Source organism: Eurosta solidaginis, chromosome 4 (assembly GCF_040869045.1).
Source record: "Eurosta solidaginis isolate ZX-2024a chromosome 4, ASM4086904v1, whole genome shotgun sequence".
Classification (NCBI taxonomy): Eukaryota; Metazoa; Arthropoda; class Insecta; order Diptera; family Tephritidae; genus Eurosta; species Eurosta solidaginis.
The window spans coordinates 277,468,124-277,495,234 of NC_090322.1; the positions used below are offsets into that span (position 1 = coordinate 277,468,124).

Sequence of the window (27,111 nt, forward strand, 5' to 3'; positions counted from 1 at the left end):
ATAATTGGCATTGCATTAGTCTCGGTTTATGGATTGAGAACAACCCGAAATGGATCGATAGGAAGGGGTTATGGTGCCATAGTGTCGAATGGTGATGGTTGCGCTGATATTGGAGGGTAGAGAGAGCATTATTTAATCATCATAATTATTCACATTCACACGTTTTTTTTTTTATGATTATGTCTTTAGGAAAATGTTAAGTAATGGTGGATCTGCGGTGGATGCTACTATTGCCACTCTGTTATGTGAAGGTGTTTTGCTACCTCATAGCATGGGCGTAGGCGGAGGTTTTATCGCAATTATTTATACCAAAGAAACTGGCCGGATAGAGACTTTGATTGCACGCGAAACAGCGCCCGCTGCCTCAAATCAAAATATGTTTCTTAATAAAACTATAACTGGTATTAATACGTACATAAATATTATAATATACTAATTAACTGCACAGTTAAAAATAAATTTCACATTTGGCGTAGGTGCAATTGCATCGGCTGTTCCCAGTGAAATTTATGGCTATTGGAGTTTGTATAAGAAATATGGAAAATTACCATGGAAGATGCTGTTCGAGCCGGCCATTGAATTATGTTTTAATGGCATCAAAGTTTCCAAACATTTGGCAAATGTATTGAATATGTATAGCCAACGTATACGTAATGAACCTTCAATGGCTGACATTTTTATTAATCCGTTAACAAATGATCTCTACAAAGAAGATGAAATAATGTATCGTCCAAAATTAGGAGAAACATTAAGAATTGTTGCAGAAGAAGGTCCAGATGCCATTTACGGAGGTGGGAGCATTGGCAACAAATTGGTTGAAGATATACAAGAAATGGGAGGCATCATAACAGAGGCAGATTTAAAAAATTACCAGTGAGTTTAAATTATTTAATATGTGCACGTGTATGTTTTTAGCGGCCACCTTGGTGTTGTGGACAGAATGCTTGCTATAGATTAGAGCTGCAAAAGTATCGATATTCGGCATACTCGATATTTTCGATATTTAAGAGGGAGGGTATCGATATATCGCGATATATATCGAATTATTTGTTATAGTGAAAAGCGTGTACTCAATTTAAAAGCAATATCAGTATATATCAGGGTAAATATAATATATACATGTATATATGTATATGTAATATTGTCTTCATAACTTCGAAACGATCATAAAACACATTTTGCAAAGTTGTCCGCGATGGTAGCTTATACAGCGAAGCGAGGGTATATACAAAGTTACGACACCCTTTGTCATCCACTATGGGAAAAGGTCGAACGTCTGCGGTGGCTAAACCCCAGTAGGGTGCTGGCAAAAGCCTTTACGTGATGATGGATCTTCATATGTTTTTTCATATAAAAATTAATCTTATTTGGCGAGCTATGTGAATCTAAATTTGCAGTTGTATGCGATCGTTCCAGATGGTGAAACAAATTGGACGCACCACTAGTTGTATAACATTTTTTGCAATAGTATTACTGATTTTGTCAAAATGGGTCCAAATGCTTGACTTTGTACTTCGTAGCTTTTTGGCAACACAATTTTCGTCTTCAAACTCAATGATGTCTTCTGTTGCGTGTATATCTACATACACGAATACATGTATATATGTGTATAAAATATGAAAAAAAACAAGAAAGGACGGGACTGTCTTCGGCTGTGCCGAAGACTTCATACCTTTCATGAGTGGGGCTGAAAAATAATCTTATCCCGTTCGTAATCTCCAAATAATCGGTGGTATAAGATAAGAAATATATAGCGAACAGATGTACATACCTAAACGATTTTTAAGATAAATATAAAATAAAAAATGGCAAAAAACCCCCTTATCTGAACGATCGGTTGTATGGGATATATATTATATAAAGCTCCGATCGAAATGATTTTTACAGGAAATCTTCTATAATATATTAAAATATATATCGCCAAGTTTCACGTTTTTATATTGGAAAATAAGGGAGAAATGGCCAAAAATCTTTCTATCTAACTAGCTCCGATCAAAGTGATTCTTTCAGGAAATCTATGATATATTAGAATAAATATCACCAAGTTTAACGTTTTTATATTGCCAACTAAGGGAGAAATGGCCAAAAATCTTTCTATCTGAACGATCGGTTGTATGCGATAGGTGTATACTATATACATATAGCTCCGATCAAAGTGATTTTTTCAGGAAATCTTTTATGATATATTAGAATAAATATCACCAAGTTTAACGTTTTTATATTGGAAATTAAGGGAGAAATGGCTAAAAATCTTTCTATCTAACCGAATCGGTTGTATGGGGATAGGTATATACTATATACATATAGCTCCGATCAAAGTGATTTTTTCAGGAAATCTTTTATGATATGTTAGAATAAATATCACCAAGTTTAACATTTTTATATTGGAAATTAAGGGAGAAATTGCCAAAAATCTTTCTATATTGTAACGAATTTGCTTGCAAATCCTCTTATTTGCAATCCTCTGCTAAGTTCGAATCACTAAACTGTTGAATAAATAACTCCAATTTGTAATAATGCAAAATGGCCTTTATTAAAGTACTTCACAATAACAAACTGTGCAACGAATAGCTTGCTTAATAACCACACTGATTGATAGCTCAATGAAACTCTACTATTCAAAATAACACTGCTATTGCTCGCTAGATATCGTCTTAATCAAACTGCTTGACAACTCAAATCAAACTGAATTACTTCTTACTCGCTTGCCCCGCTTTTATAGTTTACGCTGCATACTTCTAGGCTCTTCGATTTCCAGAACTTACTAGTTGTTTCGGCTACAAAACCGCCAGCCACAACTACGTGCACAAATTATTGCTCTCTCTTGTGACAACTCAGATAACATATATGCATGTGTTTGTGCATTGCCGCTCCGCTGCTCGTATACGTACATATGTGTAGACGCAATTATTTATTCGTTTATGTAGATACATAAAGATTGAATTATTGATGTGAATGTTTGTAGTTTACAGTCTCTCGCGCGCACATAGGCATATAAGTAAATGCATCTGTGTGTGACATCTCTCTGGGCTGCCTTATATATGTGTATACTTGATTTGATTATTAACGTAAATACTGCTTGGCATGGCCTTAGTGATGGGATAATTTAGTGATGCTAATATCCGTGACACTGCCCTCCACCTAAGTCTGATCGTCCCGATCAGACAAATCTCTCGATCTAAACGTTGCTAGCCTTTCCAAATGGACCACCTTCATTTTGGTTCGTGGTTTACCGATGGTTTGCATGCGGTACACTACATCGTTGACCCGTTTTACAACTTTGTATGGGCCTTCCCAATTACACTGCAATTTCGGGGACAAACCTTTTTTACGTTGTGGGTTGTATAACAGCACCAAATCTCCTTCCTGAAAACCTTCTGAATTAATTGCTTTATCATATCTGGCTTTCATCTTGTCACTCATAATCTTTGTTCGTTGCCTTATCAGATCATGTATTTCTCTTAGCTCTTCTTCCAAATCACTAGTGGATTTCCTAACATTTCTCTCCGCATTGGCATCTATCGCAAACTTCAAATCAGCTGGCAGTCTAAGGTCATTGCCAAAAATTACTTTTGCAGGGGTTTGGCCCGTTGTCTCATGCACTGCTGATCGGTAAGCCATCAAGAATAATGGTATGCGGGTATCCCATTCTTTATGGTACTTGTCCACTACTTTCCTTAAGTGCTCCTCCAATGTTCTATTGAATCGTTCTACCATACCATCGGATTGAGGATGCAATGCAGTTGTCCGTGTTTTTGGAATGCCCAATGACTTACACATTTCCTGGAACACAGCTGATTCGAAATTCCTGCCTTGGTCAGAATGTAACTCCATTGGTACACCATACCTTGCAACCCAATTGTTTATAAACACTTCTGCTACCGTTTCCGCTTCTTGATTTGGGATTGGGTATACCTCTGGCCATTTGCTGAAATAATCCATAACTACCAGTACATATTTGTTTCCGCCGTTGCTAGTAGGAAATGGACCGGCGACATCCATAGCGATCCTTTCAAATGGCGCACCTGAGTTATATTGCTTCATCTGGCCATGACTTCGTGTTCTGGGCCCTTTCGCTCTGCTGCAAACCTCGCAGTTCGCAATCCACTCAGTTACCGACTGACGGCAACCAACCCAATAGAATCTCTGTTTAATCTTCTCGAGCGTCTTCGTGATTCCAAGATGACCTCCGCTTGGACCATTATTCAGCTCGCTGAGCACATCAGGAATCCTCTTTCTGGGAACAACTATCAGTTTATTCTTGTATTTACCATCCTCACTCTCCCATACTCGATGAAGGCAACCGGATATCAATTCTAAACTGTTCCACTGTGCCCAATATGACTTCGCAATGGGACTCTCTGCTGACATCTCTTCTCTGTTTGGTCTTTCATTTCGTTCGAGCCCTTGCATAACACGTGACAGATCTGCATCTTCTAGCTGGCACTTTCTTAGCTGTTCCTTGTCCCATTTATCTGTACATGTTATAGTCATTAGCCGGACATCTATAATGTCTTCTTTAGCCTCGGATTTTGAACAGTGCTTGCATTCCAAACTACATGGTCTTCGTGACATTGCATCGGCATTTCCATGGGTACTACCTTTTCGATGCTCAATGGAAGAGTCATATCTTTGTAGTCGCTCGATCCACCGTGCCAATTGTCCTTCCGGATTACGGAACTGCAGCAGCCATTTTAAATCTGCGTGATCTGTCCTGACGCGGACTCGCTGGCCGTAGAGATATTTGTGAAAATGTTTAATGCACTCTACCAATGCCAACAGCTCTCTCCGTGTAACGCAATAGTTCCTCTCTGGTTTTCCAATCGAACGGCTGAGGTACGCAACTACCTTCTCCTGTCCATCGACCAGTTGTGATAAAACGCCTCCTATAGCATATCCACTCGCATCTGTATCTAGAATAAATGTTGCTCCTGGAATCGGATATGCTAACATTGGGGCAGTGCACAAACGCTCCTTCAATGTTTGGAAAGCCACTTCTTGCTCCTTCTTCCATTCAAAAGCTTTATTTTTTCTTGTAAGCTCATGGAGGTTATGGGCTACGCTGGAAAAATTTTGTACAAATCGTCGGTAATATGTGCACAGCCCAAGGAAACTTCTTAATTCATGTAGGTTCTGTGGTCTTGGCCAATCCTTTACAGCCTCTATCTTTTCGTTCGCAGTGCAGATGCCCTCTGTCGTTACCTTGTGACCCAAATAATTTACTTCCTTTTTAAACAGCGCACACTTTTTGGGACTTAACTTCAGTCCAGCGCCAGCTATTCTTTGGAAAACTTCCTCCAAGTTCTTAAGATGTTCATCGAAATTCTTGCCCAATACGATGATGTCGTCCAGGTACACCAAGCATGTTTTCCAATGTAGTCCTTTCAATACCTGATCCATGAGTCTCTCGAAAGTAGCTGGTGCATTACATAGTCCAAAGGGCATTACTGTAAATTGCCAAAGACCATCTCCGACGCTGAAGGCTGTTTTCTCTTTGTCTTCCTCCTTTACCTCCACTTTCCAGTAGCCGCTTTTCAAGTCCAGTGTGGAAAACCATTTCGTACCAGAGAGCGAGTCCAGAGTGTCGTCAATTCTTGGCAATGGGTAGCTATCCTTTTTCGTAACGTCATTCAACTTCCGGTAGTCCACGCAAAACCTCATTTTTCCATCCTTCTTCTTTACAAGTACTACCGGTGAGCTCCAGGGACTAGCTGATGGTTCGATGACGCCGCTGTCGCTCATTTCTTGTATAATTTGACTCACAACTTGCCGCTTCGCCAGTGGAACACTACGTGGAGCTTGACGGATCGGCCTCGCATCTCCAGTGTCAATTTGATGTTTCACAACGTTGGTGCGGCCTGGTTTAGAACCATCCTGGTCAAATATGTTGGCGTACTTTAGGAGCAGTTGTTTTGCCTTACTCTGATATGCTTCCTCTAGCCCCTGCGTCCATGCCGTGATGTCATTTGAAAGATTAGTATTACTAGCTGAAACGTGTTCCTGGAGCTGTTCACAGTTAATAACTACTTCAGCCTCTTGGCATCTTCCCAAAATAGCTCCTTTAGTCAGTTTGAGTGGTGAATTGAACTCATTGAGTACTCTTACCGGAACACGTCCATCTTGTTTTGTCATAGCCAGGGTTTTTCCTACAAGTATGTTCAGTGCTGATTTGTTTGCTGCTTCGACAACCCACAATTTGTTTGTCCCACAATCTCCATCAACCTTTGCCCAGATGACTGCTTCGGATTTTGGTGGTATTCGCTGACTCTCTTCCACCAGCACTCGTTTACTGCTGTAGCCTCTCTCGTAGCCGAAATTAAGTGGTACATCCATGTTCTTATATCGCATCGTCTTGCTTTGCATGTCGATCTTGATGCCCTGGTCGATTAAGAAGTCAACTCCAATTATGATTTCATCAACAATCTCTGCCACTATAAAATAGTGTACTACCGTGACGTTCCCAATTGCGACTTCACATGATACTTCTCCTAGAACCGTGCTGTCTTCTCCAGTGGCTGTACGCAATCTTGCTCCATGCAATGGTGTTATCTTCTTGTTGACTAAATCCGCTCGAATGATGGAATGAGATGCACCCGTATCTACAGTCAGTAAACGTTCCTTTCCATCCACATGTCCTCCGACAGTAAGATTGTTTGACCTTCTTCCAATTTGTGAGATAGAGATTATGGGGAATTCAATTGAGGGAGCCAGCTGTCGCCCCTTGCGGCTGACTCGCTTTAGTTTAACGATTGAGTGGACTTGGAGATTTGCTCATCTCCTTCAGCTCTGCGTTTACGGCCACCCACATTGTTGGAGCTATTGGGACCGGTGCTGCAATGTCGTGCAATATGACCTGGGTTGCCGCACTTGAAACATTTAATAACTCCGGCATTTTTCTGTTGTGATCCCTTCAGTGCTTCCAAAATTGTGTCTACCCATTCTGGCCTTTCTACTTCTACACGATGAGCCTTATTTGCTGGTTTACTTAATAGGGAGGCAGTTTCCTGAGTCAATGCATGTGATACCGTTTCAGCAAATGTCAGTTTTGGGTTCGCGTATGTAGCTCGCTTCGTTTCCACGTCTCGTATGCCATTTATAAAACTCTGGATTTTTACCCTCTCGGTGTATTCCACGGGTGCGTTCGCATTTGCGAGATGAGCCAACCTTTCAACATCTGAAGCAAACTCCTGCAATGTCTCATTTGCTTTTTGGTAGCGGTTTTGCAACTCAATTTGGAATATCTGTTTTCTATGCTCGCTTCCATAACGTCGTTCTACAGCAGCCATCAATGCTTCATAATTGTTCTGCTCTCCTTCGGGAATCGTCTGTAGGATTTCCGCTGCTGGCCCCTTCAATGCCACGAACAATGCAGCAACTTTATCTTCCGCATTCCAGTTGTTCACTGCTGCGGTCTTCTCAAACTGAAGCTTGAAGACCTGGAAAGGAACAGAACCGTTAAAAGATGGAGTTTTTACCTTTGTATTACTCGCTGAAGCAGCCGGCCGATTAAGTTGCAATTCCTGTATACGACCTCTCAACGCATCCACCTCTGCCTCGAATTTTTCTTCAAACTGCATTATTTTTTCGTCCATGCGCGCTTCGAGTTTTGATGATATACGCGCCTCTTGTGCTTCTAGTTGTACTGTTATGCGTGTCTCTTGTTCTTTCAGTTGGGTTGCCATATATGTCTTTTGTTCTTCCAGCTGTGATGACATATTTGTGGATATTTGTGATGACATTTCTGTTATACGTGCCTCTTGTGCTTCCATCTTGGATGTTAAAAGTGTCTCCTGCGATTCTAGTTGTGATGCCATATATGTCTTCTGTTCTTCCATCTTGGATGTTATACGGTTCTCCTGCGATTCCATATATGTCTGCTGTTCTGCCAGTTGAGATGACACTGTCGATGTTTGAGCAGATATTGCAGCTAAAATCATGTTCAAGTCTGTACTGGTAACCGTCTGCGATGTTTCGTTCTTCTCTTCAATTTTTGTTGTCTCCTCGCCATCAAGATGAAAGACATGCTCTTCCACATCAATTCCTTCTGCTTCCATTGCTTCTCGTAGCCGTGCCTGAAGTTCGAGTTTAACGCCGCTTGTATTCAATCCACGGCTCTCCAACTCTTTGTTCAGTTGCGGGATCTTCAATTCACTTAACTTTGCCATGTCCTTGTTGTCCTCTAGAATTTATTCAACAATTCCTCTTCTGACACCAATTGTAACGAATTTGCTTGCAAATCCTCTTATTTGCAATCCTCTGCTAAGTTCGAATCACTAAACTGTTGAATAAATAACTCCAATTTGTAATAATGCAAAATTGCCTTTATTAAAGTACTTCACAATAACAAACTGTGCAACGAATAGCTTGCTTAATAACCACACTGATTGATAGCTCAATGAAACTCTACTATTCAAAATAACACTGCTATTGCTCGCTAGATATCGTCTTAATCAAACTGCTTGACAACTCAAATCAAACTGAATTACTTCTTACTCGCTTGCCCCGCTTTTATAGTTTACGCTGCATACTTCTAGGCTCTTCGATTTCCAGAACTTACTAGTTGTTTCGGCTACAAAATCGCCAGCCACAACTACGTGCACAAATTATTGCTCTCTCTTGTGACAACTCAGATAACATTGTAGCGGCAGCCAGTGGGTTAAGGCGATGGTAAGGATGTTCAAACATCTACGTATATATCTGTGTGCATATACCAGCATAGCTACGTTCACATGTGTTAGTAACTGGTAGAAAGCAAACACATTCCTAGATGTTCGAACATGTATCTGTTAGTATGCGTGAAGTTTGTTCGTGAAAGTTTATGTCTGTCGTTTCCCGCCAAAAGAGGATTGTATGTATTGGTATCTTTCGTTCTTGAGTGAAAGTGGTGAGAAAGAAATGCTTTCGATCTATGGGGTACGATCGCCAAACGATGACAGGGCATGTCTCAAATGTAAAGTACATGCAAGTGAGTGCGGAAGCTACTAAAGTCGTTTTAAGTGGAAAAAAAGTCCTTTGTGAAAAAAAAAAATAAGTTTCGGTTTACGGTTGTTACTAACCGCGTTATTGGCCCGTTAAGCACCGGCACATAAGAAAAAAACAACTCGGTGTCCTGGATCCTATTCAGGTGAGTCAGTGAAATCCCCAGCCCCAGCCCCTGGTGCGTGTGGACTATTCCTGAACATAAATAAAATTTTTAAAAATGTAAATTAAATAAAATAAAATTAAATACCTAAAATTCATAAAATTGAATAAATAAATATAAGTAACTACAAAGATAATGTGAAGTAATAAAATTAAATAAAATAATGAAAGTTAACAATAAAATTAAATTTAAATAAATTAACTAAAATTATAAAATAAAACAAAATAAAATAAAATAACATGCATGGATACATAAAGTCCAACATTTGTGTAAAATCTAATACCTAGATAACATTAAATATACAGATAAAATTAAGTAAAATAAATTAAAATCAACTAAATAAATAAAATGACATAAATACGAATATTGGAATAATAAAAAAAAAAGCAAATAAATAGATAAAATAACATAACTCGATGAAAGTCAATAAATATAATAAGTCCACATGTACCCTAATGTCTGGTTTCGTTGTCAGCATGACGCTAGTCCCTAAAATTCTTTTCCCTTGCCTATTCAGATTGCGACACAAAGGTTTTAACCTGCCACACCAGCCACCATCATTAGTGCCACGACACGCACGCACACACACAGACACCAAAAAGAAGCAAATAAGCGGGGTAGTATCTGAAGTCCAGCAGGAGGGGAAACATAGAGCCGGTGCCGGACTCCACGCCGAAGGGTATAAAAGAGGGGCATCTTGGCGCTCCTGTCCCGGCACCGCAGCATTTTTTTTCGAAGCTTCGCCTGCAGAGAAAACCACAATAGAGGAGAGAGGAACCAACACCGCATTTGTTTTGTTGCAGTTTTTTTTGCAATCCATTTGCTTAAATTTTTGTTTGCTAGTTTAAGTTAAAGTTACCAACTTTCTCAATTTAATTTTTTTGGATTTTTCTGAATTTGCAATCATCTTTTCAACGGAGTGTGTTAGTTAAATTTTAGATCTAGTTTTTAGTTTTTCTCTATTTAATAACTGAAAACCTGGATGAATTTTGGTTAGATTTTTGTATGAATTTAATTGTCATTATAGCACCCTAATATTAAGAATTTTTTTTTATAATTATTAACATTTCCACTTGTGCATTTCTTCTTACCTCTTCACACCTTTTTTTTATTTGCCTCACAGTTCATTTCTTACTTTTTTACCTCCTATTACCCTCGTAATAATCTACATTTTTCGGATTTCCATATTTTTCTTCAGTTCTTGGTTAATTTTCAGTTTTCTTTCGCGTTCGGTTTTTATACCTTGCACTTATATTTTTTCTTTCTTCTATTTCGCTTTTTTTTTCGCATTTAAAGTTTGCTAAATTTTTTTTCACCTAACTCTTCTTCTTTTCGACTCGGGCTTTTCTTACACGCTTTGAGTTTCTTTCCTTTTTTTTACTTAGCCCATTTTTTCATTATTTTTCAATACTTTTATTAATTTAGATTTTTTTTTGCGATTCCATTTTTGTGGCCCGAAGTATTAAATTTTTGAGTTTTTCCAATACCCCGGACCATATTAAACTTTAAATCTTTTATTATCGCCACATTTCATATCCATTTATATATATTGTTTTCATAATTTAATTTGTTTGACCGCGCGTAAAGCCTTTGATCCGGGCCGCAACCGCATGCCCGAATAACTTTGCAATTTCTCATTATCCCCTCTTCCACCTATTACTGAGTAGTCGTTCCAACATAGGATTTGTTTGTAGGTATATGCTCATGTACGTATGTATATGTTGATCTTCCAGCCACGCTCTCTCTCTTCGACGCAGGCGCCTCCGTCACGGGATATGCTCGGTAAGTGATATCTCTTTAAGCTATTCATTTTAATCAAACAAATGTATGTACATATATACAAACGTACACATATCTCACCTTTTAACCAGGCATGCTTAACGAACGAAACGATATCATTTCGTTACGATAATCAACGTTAATAAACGAAACGAAGTCATTTCGTTTCGTTTATTAACGTTAAGAACGTCAAATTAACGTTAATTTCACGATCTTAACGTTAATAAACGAAACGAAGTGACTTCGTTTCGTTTATTAACGTTGATTATCGTAACGAAATGATATCGTTTCGTTCGTTAAGCATGCCTGCTTTTAACAAAGAAACCCTATTGGAAGCCAAGAGGGTGATAATCGCTTGGCATACAGTGGCGGCTCGCTAAGTACACTTAACGAGTTGCAAATAAGAATTTTTTTTTTCATTTTTGAGTTTCTGTGTCATGTTAAAGTTTTTGTTATTTAATAATTTTCAATTTAATCAATTTTGGCATTATTAGTTTTCTTTTTACGTTAAAGCTCCTGTCATATTTTCGATTCAGTAATTTTTAATTTCAAGTTTCATTATAGAGTTTCCTTTTGTGTTTTTTTTTGTCTTTTTGCATTCATAACCTTTCTGTTAAATAAACATTTCCGGTTGACTTTCGGCATCTTGATATTTCCTTGAGTTCCTAATTGTCCAACTTAGCTTCCGTTTCCTTACTACCTATGTTTCAAAAACGCATTCCTTATTATTAGCCTCCTGCAATCCATATATATATACAATAGATATAAGTCGTCTCCATAACTAGCCGTAAGATAGGTGATATTATTGAATTGTGAATTTTATTAATATTATTTCTCTGGTCAGGGTAACTACTGAATAAAGAGTCTTTATAACGTTTATGCCAAAAATTCATACGTTTATATTCAGCAGGTTCATGGGTTGATTCCATTCAAAAATGATAGGCTAAGACACTCAGTTGGTGTGGGTGTTGCACGTGTGCAAAAAAAGGGGACGTGAATGTGAGGCGACTATGACTGACTAGACTGGATAGGGACATGGGACAGTAACATACCGACAAATGTCAGGCTAAGGGGACGTTGCTAAATTTAGGAGTCACAGCGACGTCCAAGGCTGCGTCAAGGTTTTACGCAGAGTGGGAGGGATGACTCCACCTGACACGGACAGACCTTTTCTTCCAGCTTTCCTTTCCTTTGCATAGATTTCAGGCATGAACCTCTCTCTTGTTTGTATAACTGTAGGTAAGGCGAGTGAGCAAAAACTCACCCCGCCCGACGAGCTAGCAGGGGCTTGCCAGCATCCCAAATGCCACCTCCGCCTTACCCCAACAGTCAGTTACACAACAACATATATGCATGTGTTTGTGCATTGCCGCTCCGCTGCTCGTATACGTACATATGTGTAGACGCAATTATTTATTCGTTTATGTAGATACATAAAGATTGAATTATTGATGTGAATGTTTGTAGTTTACAGTCTCTCGCGCACACATAGGCATATAAGTAAGTGCATCTGTGTGTGACATCTCTCTGGGCTGCCTTATATATGTGTATACTTGATTTGATTATTAACGTAAATACTGCTTGGCATGGCCTTAGCATCGCCTTAGTGATGGGATAATTTAGTGATGCTAATATCCGTGACAATATGAACGATCGGTTGTATGTGATATAACTATATATAGCTCCGATCAAAGTGATTTTTTCAGGATACCTTCTATGATATTTTAGAATATATACCACTGAGTTTCACGTTTATACTTTCTAAATTGCGGCAGGAATGTTCAAAACCGTCTTATCTGAACGATCGGTTGTATGGGAGATATTTGTTATAGTGGTCCGATCCTACCGGATCCCACAAATTTCTAATGTAATACAAAAATACATCCTTGTGCCAAATTTCATTGAGATATCTCAAAATTTGAGCGACTACTTTGCGTTCAAACAGACAGCCCTGATCAATTCGGTATACTTAATGGTGAGTCTATTTTCTATATTTCTCAACGTTACAAACATCGAACCAAAGTTAATATACCATTTCATGTTCATGAAAGGTATAATAACGTAACTTTCACATTGAACTTTTGTAAGAATTTTTCAATATTAAAAGCCACCAACTTGTTAGGTATTCACCTAAAATAAACACAAATCTGACATTATGTATGTAATTTTATTTATTCATGTTTTATTTGTCTTACCAAAGTTTTAGACGCTGTTAATTCGCCGCTAGAAAAAGGAATAAGAAATGGGAATAAATTACTCGATATTTAGAAAAAAACATCGATAATTGCACCACGAACCTGGTATCGATATTTATATCAATACTTTTGCAGCTCTACTATAGATGAAGTAGGGGAATTTGTTTGTTTGGAGTGTTGTTTTTTTCAAGTTCGCTCACATCAGATTGTACAGTTCTTACAGGTTGAGGTCCTCGAGATATTCCAGATAGTGATACTTTGTGTTCTTGTCTTCTACGTTTCTTAAACGTAGAAATAATTTGAAATGCGAGTTTTCCTCCATTTCAATATATTTTGATTTCTTATGTGACAAAATATTATGATACAATGCATCAAATAGAATAATCAAATGTGTTTATACCAATTTCACACAGAGGGTTAACGAAATAATTAGGCAAGTTTTCTACATTAAAGCCATTTATTGCTTTATTGAATGCCTGATGGGCCAAAAATCGAGTCGATTTTGCTTGTGTCGGATTTTTTAGTCAATGTTACAAATGATAATTAAAACTAAAATATTTTCTAAAATTAAAAAAACAAAAAAAAAAAGAAATAGAAAAGCAGCACAAAATGGAAAAATTTTGTTTTTGGCTTTTCATAAAGAGGCACATATTTGGTTAGGTGCAACATCTATGAACTTTATTTGGATTGCCTTTAATTTTTAATGAGGAAACGTCTGCTAACCATTTCAATGGTTTTTTGTTAAAATCGCAAAATTTTGTTGGGTCTGCTGACGGATTCTCATTAATGAAGCAAGCCCTGCGTGAGAAAGAAAAAATAATTATATATTTCATCAAACGAAACTGGGATTCTCCCATTAAGTTTCTGTATAAAATTGGTATTTTATAATCAAAAACATAAAATTATAGGTCTGTTTCTTGAACCCAAAATAAGTAAGAGCATAGTATGATAAAATTATGAGAGAAGCTGCCAACGTCAGTCACCTTGTAATTGTATCATGGGTTGAAATAATTCACAAACTTGTGTTCAATAACAAACTTTCTCTCTCATGAGTCCGCTCAAATCAAACTAGAGCAATCTAGAACACCAAGATGCAATTACAAAGTGACTGACGTTGGCAGCTTCTCTTATTCATGATGTAATTACAAAGGTGATGTCAATAACATAACCTCACTTTTTCGGTAGCTCTTTTTTCCAGTATTTACTTACTTGTATTATTAGTATTACATTTTGATTGCTTCATTTTTCTTAAAAATTTCCCCAAAAAATTAGTTTTCTGTAAAATTTATTCTATATTCTTTTGGGGAGCACAAAGTTACGTTAATCTTTTTGGCTAAACAATTATAGTAGCGGCGTATATAGTTATTTTATTTCTAAATGTACAGTATAATCTACTCCGATCGTAGTAAAAATCAAAGGCAGCTCTGTATGATAGACAACCCTCTAAAATATGCATGCCGAACTTGTCAGAATAAGGGAAAACGTCAACGGGATGAAAACACCCGAATATTCATTTCATCATGCTCTTACTAATCCGCCATCTTGAACTCCCACTCTAAAACTCAATTTGCCTCTTTGCAAAATAACTTTTTATTTAAAAGAAAAAGTATACTAAAAACTACAAAAAAATTTTCTGAAAAACTATGCAACTGCAATTCTATTTTGTGTTGTATTTTCTATCGCTCAAATTCACGACAACTTTCATAAAATAATTTTATTTATTACAAAATTGTATGAATTTGGATGTATTACTACTTTTATGTATACGTACATATTTGAATAAAAAAACAATACACATTTCTAACTAAAGGCGAAACTGGTCATTTAGTGAATCGCCGCTTGTACATCCCTACCGATATACATATGTATTTACGCTTGCCCTTTTAAAAGCTGGGAATTTAAGCATGAAGTGATTGGGTGACTTCACCTCGTCATCCTCCATGCAACTAACATAGTTGGGATTTCCTAGAACACTAAGTCGCACTGCATGCATTCCTGAGCAGTGGCCCGGCAAACCTTAGTTATGTCGCTCAGCGTTTGTTATCCACAACCCTTAGCTTGCTTCGTTGGCACGAGGCCCACCTTTCAAGAAGCAGATGCGAGTGGCGAGCGGTATCCTACACTCGATCGCACAGTTTTAGAGCTCAGTCCTTTGATAGCCGCCTGACCATCCGAGTAGATAGTTCGAGATAGCGAAACTAATTTCGCCAAGTAAGCTGCTTTTTGTGCTCCCATCGAATTCTTTTAAATATATGTAATAGCAGAAATTATCCCCCCAAATTGCCAGCCTTAGGCAGAGAGTGTGGCCAAATATGTCGGAGCTAGGGTTTCTATAAAGTATCCCCTTGTCGTGCGCAGTTTTCATTTCATTTCATTTCTTTATTAAGTCAAATGGTAACAACCTTACTGACTAGATTACAGGTTAACTTAGTACTAGTTTAACAATTTTAAAGTAAGATTTACTGAGATAAGTAATAGGACTCAATGCGTGCCTTAAACAGAGACCTTGGCATGGCAAACTCCAGGTCAAGGCTTCTGGATAGGCGATTAAATTCTACAAGACCTCTTAGAAGAGGTGCGAAACTGAAGTAATTCGAACGCAGCACTTCAACGCGGAATGTAGTGTGAAAGCGGAGAGCTCTGTTAAGGACATTGAAAGTCAACTGCCCAAGTAGTTCTGAGGAGTCAATGGCACCGGATATTATGTCAAAAATAAACATTACGTTTTGAACAAGACGTCTAACTTCAAGTGGCAAGACATTGATAAGCATGCATCTTGCATTGTAGGGTGGCAGGGGATTAACAAAGTGCAGAGGTTGAAGAGCAAATCGTATGAACTTGCGCTGAATTCTTTCAATTCTTAAAGAGTGTGAAGAGTATATGGGATTCCATATGACTGATGCATACTCTAACTTAGAACGCACTAAGGCATTGTATAAGATTTTCCTGGTATATGGGTCCTTGAAATCCTTGGCATATCGTCGCAAGAAAGCTAAGTTGGTATAAGCCTTAGGTATGAGAAAGTTTACATGATTACAAAAAGTAAAAGATGAGTCAAAAATTACGCCAAGATCGCGAAACTCATTACTTGACGCAAGAGTTACATTTGAAATCGAGTACGCGAATGAAACCACATTCGTAGAAGTATACTTCATGTGACAGCATTTAGTAATATTGAGTCGCAGATTATTTTGATAGGCCCAATTATTTATAGTATTCAGATCTTCTTGCAGACGCAATGCATCAGAAGTACAGGAGATTCTCCGAAAGAGTTTTAAGTCGTCAGCATAAAGCAAATAATTCGAATAGTTTATGCATGAGCCAACATCATTAATAAACATTAAGAACAAAATAGGACTAAGGATGCTACCTTGTGGTACACCTGAAGTTGCTGAGAATTCATAAGACTTAGTTCTCTCGATTTCAACAAAAGATATTCTATGTTCCAAATAGGACTTCAGCCACGATAGAAAGCTTGAGTGAAAGCCCATGTTTTCAAGTTTCCACAGAAGTAATTTGTGCGAAACTGTGTCAAAAGCCTTGGAAAAATCCGTATATATGGTGTCAACTTGACATCCATCCTTAAACGCAGAGACACAAAACTGAGAGAAAACAGGCAGATTTGTAGCAGTCGAACGTCCCGCAATGAAACCATGCTGACATGGATCGACTATTTTATTTATAGCGAATGATACTTTGTTTTTAACTACCTTTTCAAAAAGTTTTGAACATGTTGACAGTTTGGATATTGGCCCTACGGGAATAAAGCTTAGACAAATCTTTCGGGTTTGTTGAAACGATCTTGTAAATAGACGACCCCATTTTATGTGCTTCCTCTAAAGAGTATTTAAGCCTTTATATACACGTCATACTGCTCCTGCATCTTAGGCCTACCGCACACCGCAATGAACTCCGTGAAGTGATTGATGCCGGTACCACTTTTAATACCACATAAAACAATACTCACGCGAACATTAACGAATTAACTCCCCTCGAAACTAAAGAAGTAGACAGCGAGCTAACGAGCTCAGGAGCAAGGCGACAAGGCTAGCTAGGGGCAATATAGGATGGTTTCCTATCTACAATCACTAATTGGCGAAAAATGCACGTTTATTGCTGCTAAGTCTGATGGATTCTTCTAAGAAGGTTTTCGAAGGAGGCCGTCCTTCAAAAAAACACTTTTTAAAGTTTCTCTAAAGTATTTGGATGATAACTGTCCTAAACTTGGACTTGAATTAAGCACTGTCGACAAGAAAGACCTCTCTTTATTCTTCACCATTTTGTATATAGCGTGTTGATAGAAAAAACTACTTTACTTCATACTATTTGACACAACGGTCTCTTCTATTCTTCCCCTTTCTCCAGCCTTCGTATTGTATGGGAGTTTTCAAAATGAGCTGTCACTACCTAGACCACCTTGTCGTTATTACATCATGCTTCAACCTGTCGTAAGCAAGGGCAGCTCAATAGACGAAACTTATGTTTCCATCATATTTTGGAATCGGAAAACATAAAACTTCGCAATTCTTGTGTGTTGTAGGAAAATAATAAGCTAATTTAGTTGCATTAATTAAAAAGTAACTGAAAGTGATGTGTAACTATTTTTTAATAAAAAAAAATTACCACAATGGCAGTAAATAATTGTCAATATGTTGGTTACATTTTGCGTTTGCCATATCCTTTTGACAATCCCTATGCCAGTGACATGAAAAAAATAAAATCAGCTGATGAGATGAGCCAACAATATAATAGCACCATGAGCAGAAACCATATATCTAATACCCCTATATTGCTACTATAGGCTAAGTACACTAACAAACATCAGAGTGCCGATATATTGGTGTTTAAATGTTTTTGTTTTTGTATTCAATAATCGAATGTACCTACCTAAATTGGAATTTTTTCTTGTCACACTTATGCTGCTACCATTGCTGCTACAATCACAAAAATTTTGTAGGCTGGCTTGTTTTGATTTCGAATTCAAAACTCATTGCGAGCATTTTCTATTAGCAATATAGGAGTAATACATATGTATGTATATGGCAAAAACTGATATTTATTCAAATGACGCATTTGAGTCAGTGTGGACGTAGATTGGACAATTCATACAATCAAAACCTTCACACTTCTTTTAAAGGTTTGCACTCATTGCTCTTTTCATTTGACTGTGCAAAAATATGACGACGCTATTGAAAAGTAAATTCAGCAGCTTTGAAGTGGCATGAGGTCAATTGACGATCATGGCCACTGACCTCATGTCACCCCTCCAAAATCTTTACGTGAACCGAAATCCAAATTCTTTTTATGGAAATAAGTTACTCATACGTCATGTCATCCCCCGTTTATAGTGAATATTCATATCTACATTAGAGGTTTACGCCGATCACTTTTTCGGCGGCGGCGGCGTAGGCGGCGCGCCGGCGTACGCCGGTGTTCTTACTTTAAAAGCTTGATTTTTCTATTTAAAAAAATAATATTTAGGAAAGTTTTTGTTTATATGTATTTAAGGAAATCAACGTGTTGGCCATTTCGGAAAGATCCGGGGTTTTTGCATCAAAATCTCGCAGACCGTTCTAAAATTTTCAGGAGTAGCTCCTTGCGAAGGGATTGTCCCTCGTTCGCATGCTCCAGAGAGGCTTCGAACCTAACCCCGGTCTTTGGAAATGGTAATGCTGCGTCTGCTGAAAAGAAATAGAGATACATAAAATAGACACACTTTTGCCTGTATATCTCGTGCAAAGCGTAGTTTCACCTAGGGTTAACTCCTAATAATCGTCGCGAACACAATTTCTTTAAATCATTTGTCGCTCCTTGGCGGTCACGCATAAAGGCGACTTAGGGTTGCTATGAATGGTCTATTAATACTCATGAGTATCGTGGCACAGGGCGCCTCCAGTTTTTTCGGCTGTTTTTAAGAGCTAAAATTTCCGATGTGCGAACAGTAGGAATCCCTACCACCAGTCGCTGCCACGCCTCCTGAGCCTCACACCATATGCCAGTACAGAAGCTATACGACTGCGACTTCGAACTCATACCTTCGTCGACGTCATTTTCCTAGAAGCTCTAGGTGTAGCTCCGAAGACTTTCCAACGAATACTTTTGTTGCGCTATGCTGCCGAGCTACACTTTGAAACGTTAGGGAGTGACTATTCGGCCAAAGATGCCGCGCTCGAAATCATAAGCAGTCTAAGTGGATGTCATTGCATCATGGGTGAAAATCCGTATAATCCTCGGCGCATCTACATAATTAAAATTTTACAAGGACCCTGGATAAAATTTTTAAAATGTAGACCAAAGATTGCAGACGTTTGTGCTCACATCATTGATTTCAATAGTCTTCGTTAAATCAAATTTAGAATGAAAGTCGACGGATTTTAAGTTGAAAGTTGTTAACTACTGTTTTCCGGCCTTACGATATAGCAGCTCATTATGGATGACCGCGTAGCTTCAGTTTTCAGACAAGTTCGACTGTCCACTACGTTAGGGTAGTATCACACACGGTCATTAGTTCCACTGTCTTGGGAAAGCTTTTGCTTCACCACTTTGAGTGAAGACAAAGCCTCACCTGGTAGATATATGTGCCTACGTGTTCACAATTGTAAAAGGAGCCGTAACGTGTAGGTGATATTTAAACTTGGTTGATAGGCTATAATCAATGTGATTCACTCCAAGGGACTAGTTTTGGATAGGGCCGCCAACTTTAGGAAATGTCAAACCGGGAGACTTGGGTATTGAAGGATGAAGTGTGAAAATTAAAATTAACATTTCAGACGCTATTTTATAGTTTCGCAAATAAACAACAGATGTTTGAATGTAAGCCGCAGCGATTTTTCAAACCCTTCTCATATGTACATATATCCTCAACTTAAGTATGAGGTAAGAATAATTTCAAAGGAGTGTTTATGCCCCTAGAACTTACTAAAGTATTTTGCATCACTGATTTCGCTTATTCTTGAGGACAGTTTAAAAACATGTTCGCCTTGGGTCATTTTATTTCAATTAATTGTTTATTATTAATTTTTTCAAAAATGTAAAGTGAGCATATGAATTTATTATATAACTTTTCTTTTAGTATTTTGTTTTAATAACTTGCTGAATTGGATGATGGAAAGTCCGTGATAAGCTGACATCGAAAGCGCCTGTTATTTTAAATACCTTTTGAATAGTTATAAAGAGTTAAATTTCGCAATTAGTTTCTTATAACTGGCAGTGATGCGCATCCGTTGATACCACTTTCGACCATATCCGACCAATTTTCGACATGAGCAATAAATGGCCTAAACAGTCTTAAACGAGTAGAAAATATAGTAACGCGCCGGACGCCGCGCCGCCACGCCGATATTTTTGACATTCGGCGGCGGCGTGCGAAAAACGACCAAAATCGGCGGCGGCGGCGGCGTTTATCGGCGGCGTATATCTCTAATCTACATAGTTTCCGAATATGTACATTAGACTGGGTCGATTTATTAACCGATATCGCGCCATCGATTTTTCGATAGTATTTGGGCTTAGGAAAAAAAGTTCCACTACGCATACCCATAAAAATAATTTTCGAGCCTGCAAAAAAAATGGCGAAGGGTAAATTTTTCGACCAAAACACCAAAACTTTTTTTGCCTAAGCCCAAATCCTATCGAAAAATCGTTGGCGCGATATCGGTTAACTTTCATCCATACAAGTCGATCCAGGTTAATGTACATAATATCTTATTTATAACAATCAATGATTGTCTATTTGTTTCTTAATAAAAGGAAAAGTCGTAAAAGGGGAGAAATAGAATAAAGGAAGAGGAAGTGGAAGAGTTGAGAGGAAGATATACAGTTTTTGAAATGCATTTAAAATAATTAAGATAAACCAGTTGAGACTAGACAACGTTGGCATAAGCTATGAAAGTCTATGTGCGGATGAAATTGAGCATTATATAGCAATGTATCTATTTGCTCTCATATGTATATGGGTGTTTCCAACATACGGACGTCCCATCCTAGCTTTATTGTGTGTAAAAACTACAGATTTGTTTGCCGCCATGGTAAAAGCTGCTAAAGCGCGGTATCCACATTGTAAGAAAACGCTTAAAACATTTTCTTATCTTCCCCTTGTAGGCTAAAGTTCAAGTTTTTTAATTTGAAGATATGTATTTTTCCTTATCAATATTCACATTCTTTACAAAAATTTGCTCCAGATGCGGTCGGCATGCATCAATAAAATAAAAAAATACATATTTTCAAATAAAAAGTTTTCAAGTTAGGCTTACAAGAGGGATATTAAAAAATTTCTTGAGGATTTTCTTGTGATCTGTTAGGGTGTGGTTTTTGTTGATACGGCCTAATTTACATACATATCTACATATTTGGCTAAAATATTTTGAAAATTTTCTAAGTTTATACATATATGGTATTATACTCAGAGTACGGTGGGAAGATACAGTCAAAGTTGTATTTGAATCCGGCTATACTCTGCATACCACGCCCTTACCAACTAGCGGAGCTGTACTGGCATTCATACTCAATGTCATGGAACCGATGTTTACTACAATAGAACCTGTATTTTGGCATAGATTAATTGAGACTTTCAAGCATGGGTATGGTCAGCGCACATCACTGGGAGACATACATTATGAGCCAGACGTGATCGATACTTATAATAATTTGCTAAGCCCTGACTATGCAGATCAGGTACGAGAGCAAATTTTAGATGATCGAACCTTTACGGATTTTCATTATTATGGTGCCAATTTTACAAATGAAGATGACAAAGGAACAGCAAACATTGCAATATTAGCCCCTAATGGTGATGCAATTGCAGTTACTAGCACCGTTAATAGCCAGTGAGTTGCAATTCTTTGTGCCTTATATATGTACATATGTGTTTTTTAAAAATAGCTTATCCCATTTTAACACCCGTTTCGTCCTACGAATGAATGAAAGATTTGACAAATAGTCAGAACCATCCTGACCTACCATCATTTTCATAAATATGTTGTGATAATATGGCGTCGTTTAAAATATCTTTTATTTTTTACTTTTCCAAGAATAATTTCATTGTTGCGGCAGCCGCCGTGGTGTAGGGGGTTGGGTGCTCCGCCTACAATAGCGACGACCCTGGGTTCAACCCCAGGGCAAGGCAAACTTCAAAACAGAATAAAGTTTTCTAGCGGGGTCACCACTCGGCAGTGAATTGGCAAGCACTCCGAGTGTATTTCTGCCATGAAAAGTTTCTCAGTGAGAAGTCATCTGTAGATGCCGTTCGTAGTCGGTTTAAAACATATAGGACCCATCCCGCCAATTTGTAGGAAAAATTAAAAAGGATTACGACGCAAATTGGATGAGAAGCTCAGCCTAAAATCTCTTTGGAGGTTATTGCGCCCTGAATTTCGTTTTTATAAATTTCACATTGGATAATATTATGTAACCAAATTTGTACTTGCTTTGGATCATAGTTGAGGGTAGTGCACTAAATTTTGATTGCATTACACTTTCATTGGCACTTCACTATATTGGAATAATTTGAGTGCCCACTATTTTTTTCCAGGGTCCGTGTTATACCATCTGTATTCGAATTAAATTTTTTTAATCGCAATAGCACTGAAATGGTGACTAGGATTGAGATAATACGTGGAATATAGGGTGCGAATGCTAATATGTATTCGGCACAATATGATCTATACTTCACTCAACTGAGTGAAGAAACATTTTTGTGAACTAAGTTGAAGCTGAAAATATTTTCAATACCAGGGCCCGCAAATTGTTGTAAGATCATCGAGCCTTGATACGTGTGTAAAGTTTCAATCAAACTTATGGCCATTCAAAGTGGTAATAAGACCAATTGACCTTATGGCCGTTTACCTTATGTCACCACACCATCACATTAATGCATTGTCATCGAGCCTTCATACGTGTGCAAAGTTTCAATCAAACTTATGCCCATTCAAAGTGGTAATAAGGCCAATTGACCTTATGGCCGTTGACCTTATGTCACCACACCATCATATTAATGCATTGTCATCGAGCCTTGATACGCGTGCAAAGTTTCAATCAAACTTATGGCCATTCAAAGTGGTAATGAGGCCAATTGACCTTATGGCCGTTGACCTTATGTCACCACATCATCAGATTAATGCATTGTCATCGGTCCTTGATACGTGTGCAAAGTTTCAAAATAATCAGACTTCTAGAAACCGGTGAAAATTAAGCTCAAAGATTCCGTTACATAGATACAGGCCAAGCTAATAAAAGCGTGTTAATGATATTGTGACGAACATTAGCATCATTAATTGTCTGACATCCCTAAGGTTATTAAATAAAGGCGCAACAATATTAAACTAAGCTACATAAACACATTAATCATCATCTACCCACATACATACAAGGCAACGAAGAGATAACTCACACACAGTTGTAGTCATTGGTCGAAGTAGTACTCACATATACACACGCATATGGATACAAATTACAAATATACGTGTATATAGCTGGTAAACAAGCATCAGGTTCACGAAATTACTAAACCTTAGGAGAAATGGGTGAACGAGGAAACCGAAGAGTATAAAAGCAGCTCAAGCTGAGGCATGACAAATCAGTTTGATTTAAGCACGCTATTGGTTGCGAAGTATAAGTGTTATTGTGAAGTACTTTCAAAGTAGTCTAACAAAGACCATTTCGCATTATTGAATATTGGAGTTATTTATTCAACAATTTAGCGATACGGATGTTAGCGGAAGGTGTAAATTAAGGGGAGTTTCCCTAAATTCTTTACAATATTAAGTTATGGATCTAATGAGGATTGTTAGCCACAATTTCACATATTTCCCTAATCCGATAAACCATTTCAGAGCTATTGCGATTTAAAAAATTGATTTCAATAACGAATCGTATAACAAGTTACAGGTGCAGCTTCTAAATTTTAGTGAAACATTTTTCAGGCTCACTACCACTATAACTGAGTGAGGCTGATATTTTTTGCATTACCCCCTCAACTGTGAGTGAAGGCTGATGCATTAATGCCTACCCCGAAATTTGCTTTAAATTGGCACCTATTTTACTGAATTCAATGGAGGTTTACACTTTCATTCCATTTTTATAACTTATTACTTGATTATTTCACATCCGATATTTAAGGAAAAGATTTTAACTCTTTTCAATGTCCTTTTGACCTCTTAAGTCGTTTTCATATACATAGCTTTGTCCGCTCAATAAGTTGTTGCCCCATAAAGGATGCTTCTCGTTTCACTAAACGTTGAAATAGCAATGTGTTAAGATCTTCAGAGTTCAAGATAATGACATACATATCTATTCATTCAATTGGATATCAAGTAAAACAACACAAACATCGTTTCGGCTGAGCTTCCGAAGGGTAAAAAAAAAATAAAGCTTAACTTTCTTAAGTCTAATTTTCAAATTTAAGAGCAGACTTGAGCAATTTTTTTGAATCACTGGGTCTAATCTACATTTGTGCTAAATACAGATCTTGTCTCCTTTATTTGTTTTAAATTCTTTATAATATCGCGAGTTAATATCGAGCTCAAGGCCTAACAATAATTATTTTTATCATTATTATTGTTATAATATATTTTTTCTTAATTGAAAAATTTTAAATTAGAATAGAAGAAAGAAAAAATTTAGACAACTGCCAAAGCTCGTTGTATAGATCCATTTCGGGAACTGCTAAATTCCTTCATCGGCAACGTTTAGGCGCCGCTGCTATTACAAATCAGTAGGCCGATATAACAACAAAAATTGTTAATACATCCCAGAGCACGGGGAAAAAGTGTCAATAAAATATGACACTATGGCATCATCGCCATAAACAAAGTCCAATTTTCACAACTATTCTGTAACAGATGTCGCAGTGCTGTGAATATCAATTGGCAAGAACCAGTATTGAAGTAGGAATAATGAAGACAAACAAAAAACCGCTGTGATGGCTGAATGGTTATAGCAGCGGCGCCTAAACGTTGCCGATGAAGGAATTTAGCAGTTCCCGAAATGGATCTATACAACGAGCTTTGGCAGTTGTCTAAATTTTTTCTTTCTTCTATTCTAATTTAAAATTTTTTCAATTAAGAAAAAATATATTATAGCAATAATAATGATAAAAATAATTATTGTTAGGCCTTGAGCTCGATATTAACTCGCGATATTACAAATCAGTAGGCCGATATAACAACAAAAATTGTTAAATTCTTTATTTTTATTGCTGCCTATTAGTTTAATATGAGAGTTTCTTATGGACGTAGAATAATATTAAGCTGTTCTGCTTAACAGAGAATTGTCTACTGCAATCGACACTCGCAATAGGCGGGAATATTTTTTGTTGTTGTCGCAAGGACATATACTTGGCTAGAAAATTCTATTTAGGCATCATACGGACCCTGCCTATATTTTTGTAGATTGTTATGTGTCGACAGCTAAAGAAAATGTTCCGTCGGCCATTTAGAAAACGCCAAATCTCAACTCAGATTTTCAAAATCGCTGTTTCGCCGAATTTTATTGAAAAATACTGTCTCAGAATCCGGTTCAAAGACAACCTATCTCAGATTGAATTAAATATTTCTGGATATTAAATATTTCTGGATATTTCTGGATGCTCTATGCATTTATGAAAATGTTCTGAGATAGGCGTTCTTCAAACAACTTCTGTCATGGGACTTTTCCAAACTAGCAGCAGAGATACGGTGATGTTCCGCTGAGGCGACGTTCAATAGTTAACGCGCTGTATCCACATCATAAGAAAACGCTCAAGAAAGTTTTTTATTTTCCCCTTTTAAGCCAAAGTTGTAGTTGTTTTATTTGAAAATAAGCATTTTCCCTTATTGTTATTCACATTCTTTACAAAAGATCGTTCCAGATGCGGTCTGCATGCATCAATTTAAACTTACAAGAAATAGATCCAGGCTTAAATTGATGGTTGCAGGACCCATGTCGGAAACAATTTTCTACAGAAAATGAATAAAAAATAGAAAAATACACATTTTCAATTTTAACATACAAGAGGAAAATAAAAAATTTTTTGAGCGTTTTCTTATGATGTGGCCTTAATATTGATGGGTAAGATGTTGATATTAATTACATTAAAAACATATATTTTGAAAGCTTGGGAGCAAAAGTGAGATCACGACAAACAGGTATAATACTGAATGATGAAATGGATGATTTCTCCACTCCAGGAGTTATAAATACTTACGGAATTCCTTCTTCACCGTCGAATTATATTAAACCCGGCAAGCGACCAATGAGCTCCACATGTCCCAGCATTATTCTTGATCAAAATGGCAATGTTAAATTGATGATTGGAGGTGCTGGTGGATCACGAATTACCACTTCTGTTGCCCAGGTAAATGAGCATTTAATGTCTAATATTTGGCTACAAACTCATTATAGTTTTATCATCTAATAGACAATACTGCGTTATTTCATGCTTAACAATACGCTTCAAGAATCCATTGACGCTGGCCGATTACATCATCAGCTGGCTCCAATGAGAGTAGATGTTGAACCAGAAGTGGAAGAGCACATTAATGATTATTTACTAAAAGTGGGCCATGAGCTTAATTATTTGCCTGGGAGTAAAGCCTACTCGGCACTTACGGCGATTGGGATCAATTCAGAGGTTCCACAGCCGGCATGTGACCGTCGGCGTGTAGGAAGTTGGAAAGTGATTTATCCACATATTTAGTAGTTAAAAACTTGGCAAACAATATATACATATATATTTTTTTATTTCAACATTTGGAAAAGTTGATAAAAATTTTAAATATGCATGCGGCGTTTCAGGTATCGCAATAAGAACATTAGCTAAATTGTTTGCGTTTAAATAAAAAAGATGTAAAAGAAATAATCCGAATTGGCACATTTTAAGCATTGTAATTACTTCTGATCAGCACATTGTGAGATGTAAACCATGTAATACATACCGGGAACTACAGAATGAGCTGTTAGCACGAGAACTACCAGCACTGCCCTCACAAAGTCTTTCATCAACGGAGGAGCTGGAGGGTC

The 27,111-nt window shown here is 37.5% G+C and overlaps 1 protein-coding gene across 1 annotated transcript; it reads left to right on the top strand.

Annotated features, from left to right (window-relative positions):
- On the top strand, positions 1 to 26,888 carry LOC137249576 (scoloptoxin SSD14). The gene is made up of 6 exons (XM_067781207.1): positions 1 to 116; positions 190 to 401; positions 477 to 873; positions 21,522 to 21,941; positions 26,206 to 26,446; positions 26,510 to 26,888. The coding sequence occupies exons 2-6, from the start codon at positions 194 to 196 to the stop codon at positions 26,786 to 26,788; spliced, it is 1,545 nt and encodes a 514-aa protein (XP_067637308.1). The 5' UTR covers positions 1 to 116; positions 190 to 193; the 3' UTR covers positions 26,789 to 26,888.
- Positions 26,889 to 27,111: the final 223 nt, after the last annotated feature.